The sequence below is a fragment of the Ixodes scapularis genome, unplaced genomic scaffold (assembly GCF_016920785.2).
Source record: "Ixodes scapularis isolate PalLabHiFi unplaced genomic scaffold, ASM1692078v2 PGA_scaffold0__279_contigs__length_252992795, whole genome shotgun sequence".
NCBI classification, from domain to species: domain Eukaryota; kingdom Metazoa; phylum Arthropoda; class Arachnida; order Ixodida; family Ixodidae; genus Ixodes; species Ixodes scapularis.
Window position 1 is genome coordinate 6,810,238 of NW_024609835.1, and position 10,182 is coordinate 6,820,419.

Consider the following 10,182-nt stretch of genomic DNA (forward strand, 5'->3'; position numbering starts at 1 on the left):
GAAAACGTTTCTTTGCCGTGGCGTTGCGTACGGGTACTCTCGCGTTGCTGTAGGCCACTAAACTTGAGTAAAGTGAGCAACATTAAAAGCGCAAAGTGTTTCAGGGCCCCTTTAGCTCGCAATAAATAAGAGAAATCGCGCATTCTCATACGCTTGAAGATGTGGCTTTGTACACTTGCCTTCTGCAAGCTGCCATCTACAAGACCATGGAACGGCTTGTAAGCTTGCGTAGTAGCTCTACCAATCTGCAGACGCCGCGCCCGCGGCCACAACCCAGTGAGATTTTCCGGCTGGTTGATGAACGTTGGCATCACGAAACAAGTTTATCAAGATGTAAAGGGAGCAAAACCTACTTTGCTTTATTGTCTTTTTTGTTGTTGTTCTTAGTAGCCGGAAAAGACTCGCAATGCGGTAAAGCCCGAGTTCTACGAATCGGAATAGGAAATGTGTTCGATGATTTGTTTTTAGAAATGTTTTCCGGTAAGTATTCTCTTATTATGCAAACGTCGCGTCGAGCGACGATTTCAAAACGTGCGAGCGATTTGACTGCTGTTTGTTTCTGGATAGATTTTTTATCTCGCTCCAGTTTATAATTGCTTCTGCCGCTGGTTGGAAGGAGGGAGAATTTCCACTGCGTTGTCCCTTCTTCTATCGCGTTTTCAATGAGGGAAAATCAATAGGAGTTATACTACGTCGTTCCGAGAACTGTAGTCCATTCTCCGACAAAAATACGGTGCATGTGCAATGGCGCTGGCGGGGAGCTGGGTATAGTTACCGAAATAATAGGAGCGATCTACTAAAACTCCCCAATAAACTCTAAACTCAAAGAAGCGTTGCATGGGGCTGGAATTAGGTGGAGCGCTATCGAGATTCGACCGTAAATAACAACGAGAGGCATTTTTCTTCGGTTTGAAGGAAGCCCGGACGTGGTTTCGAAGGAAGCGTCTCTGTGTGCGTCCAGTACCGGCGGCGGGCGAGCTGTGCACCGTGAACGAGGTCGTGACGCCGTGCAGCGTGGACGCCGCCGGCCGCTTCGTGTGCGTGAAGAGCGCGACCAAGGGCCAGTGCGTGGACTGGTCGTCACAGAACAGGTGCCTCGGCGGTTCGGGCAGTCGCTTCAGGACCCTCGCTGGCTGCGAGGCCGTGTGCCGAGGTTCGTCCCTTTCTTCTCGCTCGAGCGCGGCCCGGTCGGCCCAACGCGGCTGGACGGGACGGGCGGAACATCGGGCGACAGCCGCCTTCCTAAACAAATAGTTTCCGTCTCCTGGGTTCTGGAGCAGCCAAGTCGTCGCGAGGGCTTATCCTCTCCGCTCCGGCTTTGGCGTGATTCCGCCAAGTGCACACCAGGTTCGCACCGACCGAGCGTTCTTGCCTGGCTCATAGGAATGGGCCCTCGATGGATGGGGTCCTAAAGCGCTCCCTGCTCCTGCCTTTAGCACGCGCAAAAGAGATACCAAAGTGCTCCAAAAGCACCCCAAATCGACCGAGGGAGCCTCCCGTTACTCGGAAGCTACCCAGGTGTAGCAGCCTAATCGAGGGATATATCACTTCCACCTAAGAAACAGCCAGGTAAAGCGGCCCTTGTCGCAATAAATGGAAACCAAAGACAAACTGTTAGGACGGACAGGGAAGCCAGTGAGGGGTTGTTGCTTGTGTCGTTTCCCCTCGAGGCTGAATATTCTAAGGACGCCAACAAACTCCGAGGATGGCACCGTTGTGACATCAAAGATGCTGATTCTAGGTAGCTCGCTTCTCTCATTAGATTTATTTGGGGCGCATTTATGAAGAGCGGGCCAGAGGCTCTTGAAGAGGCTAAATGGAACAAACGAATGCATTGATCAATTCGGATGAGGATACCTGGTACCTGAGGCTTTCGGTTGTGCATCCGTCATTTAAAATCTCTACTAACTTGAGAACGTTAAGCTAAATACGCGAAATAAAAGAAGAAATAATATCCCTTAGAAAGCACATAATTAAGCGCCCATAAAGATATAAATCAAACGACTGCATCAAGCAGTAATTGGAGGTTGCGGTGGTAGGACCGGAAATGACACTCATGGTGAAGGGTTGAGGTTGAAAAGAGTTTATTATTTTTGCACACGACTACCTTGTCCACATAGAGGGCTCTCAAAATTTGTTTTACAAACATTATCATGGTTACATCAATACCGCAAGACACACAACACGAGTCCATTCTAGGCTTCTTTCGAAAGGTGAATTCGAAACGTGCCATAGGTGAGCGCGATGTATCCTAGTTCATTGATCGGGAATATCCGTTAGAAAAAGTTTCTAAGCGATGGATTGACCATGGGTGTTGTGCCATGCATAGCCTGACCATCAAGCCCATAGACATATAGCCCTTGTGCTTTTTGAGGGTTGTTTCGAAGTCTCGATGATGCCGAACTAACGAGACAATTACACAAATCGTTGTGGCCATGGTATATCGTACGTCGGAAGCGCCACAGTTTATCCTATACATTTGACGCATAACTAAAGGCGCCCGCAATTATTGGATGTACTCTCTTTGTGTCAGAAAAAATTTTTTTTTTATGGAGCTGAGCTTCTAAGCAACACCCTTAATTGTGAATGTTACTTGTGCAGTATATTGCATCAAAGTAAACACAAACTTGTAAATATTTTTGGGACACCTTGCGTAATACTTTAAAAATGCATTCGCAAGCTATCTTTAATTTTCAGGTGCTGTTGGGATTTGGCCTACGAAGTGGATCAAGCGAATGACAAAGCGCAAAAAAAAAAACACATCTTGAGTGGGAAATGAGTCTACGCAGGCAATAGTTGAGCGATATGTAACGCGCATTGCGATTTTGCAGGTTATCCTCGTCGTCCACAGCATCATTCCCTTTCTGTTAATCGCAAGATACGTAATCGCAATGATAGGCTCGACGAGTGCAATCACGGAGAGAATCGGAGTGTGCAGGGGGTGGCATTATACAATTTTTGTTTTCTCAGTTAGAGGAACATGTTTACAGGTACTCAGGTTGTGCAAACAAGAGGCCCTAAACTCGTGACGCACAAAGTTTGGGCTCAAGTTTTCAGAACGCGCCGATTGAACCATGGTGACGATGACGCCGGGCTCGTGCGCAGAAGATCGATTAGCTAGTTCCGCGAAATTTCGTTCCCCAACATTGTGTTTCACGAGTTTAGAGCCCCTGATTATGTTCTTTCCTCCTGCGGAAAAAAAGCAAGGCTGAATTTTGTTCTCTCTTCAGGAGAAAGCTGTGATAAAGATAAAGCACAGCTGAGAAAGTTTCCGCGCTCTTGCATTTTCGCGGCTCACCGGCGGGGTCACTCGCCTCAATCAGCTGCAGGCGCGCGTGGACTTTAAAAGAGCGAACTTTCGTTGTCTCGGTGACCGCACGCATGACGGTAATCTTTCGGTCCTAACGAAGTTCGAAGCTCGTCGTCACGAACTTTTAGCGCACTGTTTTCGCGTACCTGCTCGCCACGCCCGCTCATAGTTCTAGGGTACTTAATCGGAATAAGCGTCCACTCCGCTGGGAAAGTCACAGAGCAAACTTTTTTGTGAGGCTTCAGTTTGATCGCGTAGCTACCGGAATGGCTTCTTTAGCTCGAGCCATGTTCGTTCTCATTTCTACCTCCGTGAGCTCAGCCTACCCACCACGCGAATAAAGCTAATTTACGCCGCGTCTATTTAAGTTCTATGTAAAGGAGAAGAGCCTACAATATCGATGACAACCACCACCATGTGGCGACGAGTTACTGCGTTCAACACAAACAGTACGCCGTCTCGCACCAAACTCATAGCACTTCCAACACCACAGCCGCCTTCTACACAATAGGATAAGCCAGGGGCACGGTGGTAGAAATACATTTAGGTGATGACTCTCTGTATCACGCGGCGACAACATTATGTTCGGCGCACCAAGCGCGCCTCATGCGCACGGGGATAGATGGCGCCCAAGTATAGAGGGGCTTGTGAAGGCAAGTACAGAGGGCTTGTGAGGAAAATTATGCATTCTTTACTCGGTCCCTGTGTATTGTGTGCTGAAATGATGGATTTATGTTGGCGCATTGGCACTGATTGCCTTTTCCCCCGTGCGGTCCCTGTATTTTTAAAGAAGAACATTCTGATGATGACTTAACGTGACACAAATAGTCGTATAAATATAAAACTTCTCGGCATAATCTGCTGGGCCTTCAATAATTTAGAGTAATTTAGAGTAAACAACTGGGTCATGCTCGCATGTTTTGTCAAACAGCATGTTTGGTAACAGTTCCTTAAATTGTTTACACACATTGCGTGGCTTTATAGGAGGTCGGGTGATTTTTGCACCCTGCTCCTGCCTTATTGAAAAAAATAAATTCTAATAATGTTACATAGTGGAGCCAAAATAATTCTTTACACTCGCAGAAAGGTTATAGCATTACAAGTGGTTTATACATATAATGTCAACTTGAACTGTGGAACATACAAAGCTTGTGAGCAGAAAAAAAATTATTTATGATGACATAGTGACTGAAATTATGACACACTAGGATGAAAACTGACTGACATAATGACAGTGACTGAAAGTCACTGTGTCATTATATCACAGCCGCTAACAGCTAGTATTGTTTGACTGAAAGTCAAACAATAGTAGCGGTTATAAGACATCTATTCTCTCACAATATGGTGTCACCCCGTCTTACAGGTAAAAAAAATGAAAGCCGTTTACAACTCCCTGTAACACCGAATTGGAGCGCAGCTCTTGAGGAGGAGGAGGGAAGGGTACTGAGGGTTACCTGTTCTCGATGCGGGGGGGGGGGGGGGGGGGTCATGTGACCTTGGGGGGTCACGCGACCCCCCAGAAAAATTTTTCCGCTAGATTTAGCGGGGAATTTTTTCCGCTAGATTTAGCGGGGAAATTTTTCCGCTAGGTTTAACGGGAAAATTTTTCGGCTAGACTTAGCGGGGAATTTTTTCTGCTAAATCTAGCGGGGAAATTTTTCCGCTATATTTTTTCCGCTAGATGTAGCGGGGAAATATTTCCGCTAGATTTAGCGGGTTAATTTTTCCCCTAGATTTAGCGGGGCATTTTTCCCGCTAGATTTAGCGGAAAAAGTTTTCCGCTAGATGTAGCGAAGGAATTTTTCCGCTAGATTTAGCGGGGAATTTTTTCCGCGATTTAGCGGGGAATTTTTTCCGCTAGATTTAGCGGGGAACTTTTTCCGCTAGATTTAGCGGGGAATTTTTTCCGCTAAATCTAGCGGGGGAAATTTTTACGCTAGATTTAGCCGAGAAATTTTTCCGCTAAATCCAGCGGGGAAATTTTTCCGCTAGACTTAGCGGGGAAATTTTTCCGCCAGATTTAGCGGGGAAAATTTTCCCGCTAGATTTAGCGGGGAATGTTTTCCGCTAAATCTTTGCGGGGGAAATTTTTCCGCTACAGCGGGGAATTTTTTCCGCTAGATTTAGCGGGTTAATTTTTCCGCAAGATTTAGCGGAGAAATTTTTCCGCTAAATTTAGCGGAGACATTTTTCCGCTAGATTTAGCGGAGAAAGTTTTCCGCTAGATTTAGCGGGAAAATTTTTTGCTAGATTTAGCGGGGAATTTTTTCCGCTAAATCTAGCGGGGAAGATTTTTCCGCTAGATTTAGCGGGGAAATTTTTCAGCTAAATCTAGCGGGGAATTTTTTCCGCTGGATTTAGCGGGGAAATTTTTCCGCTAGATTTAGCGGGGAATTTTTCCCGCTAGATTTAGCGGGGAAATTTTTCCGCTAGATTTAGCGGGGAATATTTTCCGCTAGATTTAGCGGGGAAATTTTTCCGCTAGATTTAGCGGGGAATTTTTCCCGCTAGGATTTTTCCGCTAGATTTTTCCGCTAGATTTAGCGGAGAATTTTTTCCGCTAAATCTAGCGGGGAAAATTTTTACGCTAGATTTAGCGGAGAAACTTTTCCGCTAAATCTAGCGGGGAAATTTTTCCGCTAAATTTAGCGGGGAAATTTACCCATAATGCATTGCGCGGTTACGCCGACGGCGACGCCGACGCCGCTCAAGCCGGAAACGCGCCCCTAAGAGCTGCGCTCTAAAAATACCTGACAAATATTTTTGCTCTAAAATGTACACAAAAGTTGAATTCACTGCATATATACCAAAGAACGCCATTCCCTACATCCTGTGTTTCTCACCCATGCTCTTGAACTAAGACGAGCGCTGCTTTGTTTATTTCTTCTTTTCTTGAGCTTGTTTGTTCATTCTCATGGTAATATGTTTACTGTGTTGTCGCATTCGCATGCTGAAGTAGCAGTGGAGCAACTGGGCAATTGTTTCTTCTTTGTGTTCAGGGAATGGAAACGTTATTGTGCATGTGTCAATAACACTGTCGATTGTGTCCCAGTAGACAGTCTGGTGGCTTTCATTTTCCACGAATAACTGTCCCGCTTTCTTCAGTAGCTGCAAAAGGTTCTTGTTGGGGTGTATAAGGTCTCCTCTGTTCTTCACGTTTTCAATGCTGCTTCAGCAGAAATGTCACTGCCGATGCTGAAAGCGGATCGGCATGCAGGGCAGCGTGTAGCTTTTTTCATTTTCACACTCAAAAACCCAGTTACATAATATAGTATGCAGGCCACAGCCTTGGTTTCTTCAGCCTTTTCTGTACAGACATCTTCGCATTCCCAGATTTCGACAGAAATTAGACTGTCAAGCTTGGTCTTCACTTGGTCAACGAGATGAGGAGACTAGGTAGTAACTGTCGACCGGTCCTCGGGACTGTACGACGCCACTGCTCCAGGCGAGCGTCATTCAATGGAGCTTTAAACAAGGACACTCGCTCTGCGCAGTTCCGGTACCCCGAATCGCAGTTGGGAACGAAGCACTTCTTTCGCATCCTTATAGCATAACTTCTTCTTCGGGTTAATGCTCACCTTCGTGCACGATGGTGGCACCGGTGGTTGACACAGCACCAAAGCAAAGCATGAGGCCAGCCACTGACCGCACACCACCACCACACCGCGAAAAAGGCGAGCAAGCTACGCCCCCGACTCCGTGGCCGCCGAGGAGAGACCTCATATCCACGGCGCTCACACCTCAGCGCCCTCCGCGGCGGCGCGGAACTAACTATACTTCGTTTCACCTCGTGTTGTACCGCAGCGAAGGCTAGAAGCGCGAGCTCATAGCGTTGGTAGCCGCTCTTAAGTCACGAGAGCTTGTGCCGCTGAAATGTGCCCCAGAGCAAGGAGCTCGCGCTTGTAGCCTTTCCTGCGGTACATCATAAGGTGAAACAGAGTATGCTCCTGGTTCAAGGCTAGCTCCGAACACGATCTGGTCGCTCGCTCCCCGCTGGAAGAGCGGCCAGAGTCATCACCTAAATGTATTTCTTCCACCGTGGCCAGGGGTAATAAGCGGCCTTTCCATTCCCGCAAGGATGGCAGCTGTTGCTGCGGAAAGGGCCGAGGAACGAAGCTTGGCTGGTTGGCTCTACGTGTCCACAACCAGCAGCGCGAAACACGAGCGAACGAGTCGAAGCAGCGCGCGACGATCTTCTAGGATCCTTCAGAGCAGAAATAGCGCGCTCGGGAAAAAAGAGTCCCCAGACAGTCGCTTCAGGGTGTGGGGCTTGGGTTCTGGACACGAGGGGGACGGAAGCTTCGAGTATTTCAGTTTGAGAAGCGCGCAAAGGACATAGGAGCACCGCTGGCCACCGTGGTTTCAGTAAAGTTCGCGATTTGCACGTTTCTTCCGTCTATTCTCTTCTCGGGCACACTCCTCGACAGCATTTGCTTCGGTATTAGAACCGCAAGCACGATGAGGAACAGAATGTTTCTTTATTTCTGAAAAAGGCAGCTGGCGGCGCTGCGTACGGTGTGCCTGGTCGCGCATGCGCAGGTGGGCCTCTCAGGGCGGACCGGAAATTAAAAGCGGATCTGTCCCTGTCGCTAAGCGTAGCGACTGCTACGGCTTGTGCCCCGGAAGCGAATAACCGTGCCGGCATTCTTCCGAGTGGCGTGCCTTGAATCTCCTTGTCTGCCTCGCATCCGGTCGAGCGATGCGGTGTCCCTTGACGCGATTTCGTCGGGCTTTTCTCCCGGATAGCCGAAGGCCCCGGAGGCTGCCGTTCGCCCCAGGCCTGCCTCTGCTCGGGAGCCTTCCGTGCGACTAACTACGTGTTCGACGGCGAGCTGCAGCAGTGCCGGCTGCTGCCCGAACACCGCTGCCTGGACCGCGAGCAGGGGTTCACGGATCGCAGGCGGTGCGAGGAGACATGCCGCGTGGGTGAGCGACCCTCGCCTCACTCGACCTGCGGGCCCTTGGAGCCGCGCAAGCATTTGGATGCCTCCTGTTCCTCGCCTCTTTGTGTGTCTGTCTGTGTGTGTGTGGGGGGGGGGGGGGGTGGTCGGATACGCAGGCGGTACGGGGCGTCCGTGACCACCAACGAGACGACGGCTCTAGTCGTGTTAGGTGACGTCTCGACCCTGCAAGGTGGAGGAAGGTCACCGCCGCTTCTAGGGGACAGACCTCCGAATCTGCGAGAATCTTTAGCGTGCGTTCCAACCCTCAGTGGCATCTGTCTAGCCAATCTCCAAGTGGAGGGTAGCTGTCAAGGACCCCCATTCAAGTTCCATCCCGCCAAACTTCGATTGCGCTTCCAGCGCACCTGCCCCGTGTTTCTAGGCACCAATTCATATAAAATGTTTCCATGTTTTTCTTGCGTTTCTCTTGTGAGTAATAAATTGAAACCTTAAAAATATAGGGTAATTATGCTCAGTTTCTGGAATGATATAATGCTCCTTAAAATATAGCGCTTACGAATACCTGTAAGGTCAGAAAACAAAATAAAACGTTAATTCATAACAAAAATGTCACGCAAAAGTAACTTGCATTAACTTTTAACGGTAGCGGCAACGCGTTCCTTTTATTTCGAACTAACGTAGGTCGATATCGCGTTACTTTTATTTGCAACTGACGAATAACGTATTTCGTTACTTGTTTTCGGTGACGCCTAAAACACTGGCCAAGCAGTGATCCCATCGGACACCACCCTCCTTTCGTTCGAGTATGTGGCGTTTCCTTTCCACTAATGCTACGTCTATATGCGCCTGTACCCACCCTTAACTGAAGATTCCTATGCCCCTTTCGGCAGACACTTTAAGAATGTCTTGTGCAGGAATTCCCTCCGCGGAAACGTTACTAAATGAACTTTAGTGACCCTCGCATAACGGCTTTCAAACTCATTAATTACGTCCTCATTATTGTGAGCGTGCCTACTCTCGAGTCTTCTACCCTGCCATTTCGGGCATACCCCGAGAGAGGGCGCGTCCCCCTTCGCGAGTCCATCACCGCGATTTGGTACTTCTCTGGTCCTCGTTCGGCAATGTTATCGTGTCCTATCGGCACGCGCGCTCCTGGCCTGTATCTGGAAACAGCGTAGTTCGGCAACCCATGCATACTTTATTACTTCGACGCCTCGCCTTGACACGCTAAACCTCACACTATCACTTTTTTTTACCTTTAGGTGGTTTTCCGCGACTGTATGGGTTGGCTCTCGTAATAGTAAATTCAGGTGTGTTCCAAAAAGAAAAGGCTTTCTGCTATAAGTATAATTGTTTTTTTCGAATATCGCCCAGGGTTCTTTTCTTGTTTCTGAGTCGGTTGTGGAGAACGTTCCTCGGTACACGTTGCAGGGTCGGGCGCAGGCGGCCAGGATGGTCGCTGCCAGGCGCGCCCGGTCGAAGGGCTGCTGCGCCAGTGCCGATGGTCGGATCAGCGATTCACCTTCTACTACGACGCGTCGACCAAGCGCTGCCGGCGCTGGGATGACGGCGCTTGCGTGAGCGGGGCGCACGCCCTGCTCCAGGACTGTCTGGCACATTGCTGAGGCCCTGCGCGGACCTGGCTCGTATGAGCGACTGCGAGGAGGGCTCAGACTGCGATTGGAAGGTTGGCCTAGCACCTTGTCGGTTTGTGAAATAAATGTAGAGGTTAACTAAGCTGCTTCAGTGGCGGTAGTACAGAAAAAAAAGTTTCAGTTTAGAGGGCTTGCTTCACTGAACAAACGCCACCACTCACTTCGAAGGCTCTCGAAGCTATCGCATGCCACAGAAGAGCCTAGGCAGCCAGCGGAAGCATCGATTGTCATCACACGCCCGGTACCCTTTCAAATTCTAATGCAGGTTCATCTTAATTAAACGTGTTTCGTTATCACTTTATTCAGGCATCCA

General features: G+C 48.8%; 1 protein-coding gene across 1 annotated transcript; it reads left to right on the top strand.

Annotated features, from left to right (window-relative positions):
* Nucleotides 1–470: 470 nt before the first annotated feature.
* On the top strand, nucleotides 471–9,839 carry LOC121047110. The gene is made up of 4 exons (XM_040502110.2): nucleotides 471–480; nucleotides 962–1,153; nucleotides 8,057–8,236; nucleotides 9,646–9,839. Exons 1-4 carry the CDS (start codon nucleotides 471–473, stop codon nucleotides 9,837–9,839), a joined length of 576 nt encoding a protein of 191 aa, XP_040358044.1.
* Nucleotides 9,840–10,182: the final 343 nt, after the last annotated feature.

Coding starts and splice junctions, on each gene's coding strand:
- LOC121047110 (XM_040502110.2), top strand. Junction 1,154..8,056: donor CTGCGAGGCCGTGTGCCGAG/GTTCGTCCCTTT, acceptor TCTCCCGGATAG/CCGAAGGCCCCGGAGGCTGC. Junction 8,237..9,645: donor CGAGGAGACATGCCGCGTGG/GTGAGCGACCCT, acceptor TACACGTTGCAG/GGTCGGGCGCAGGCGGCCAG.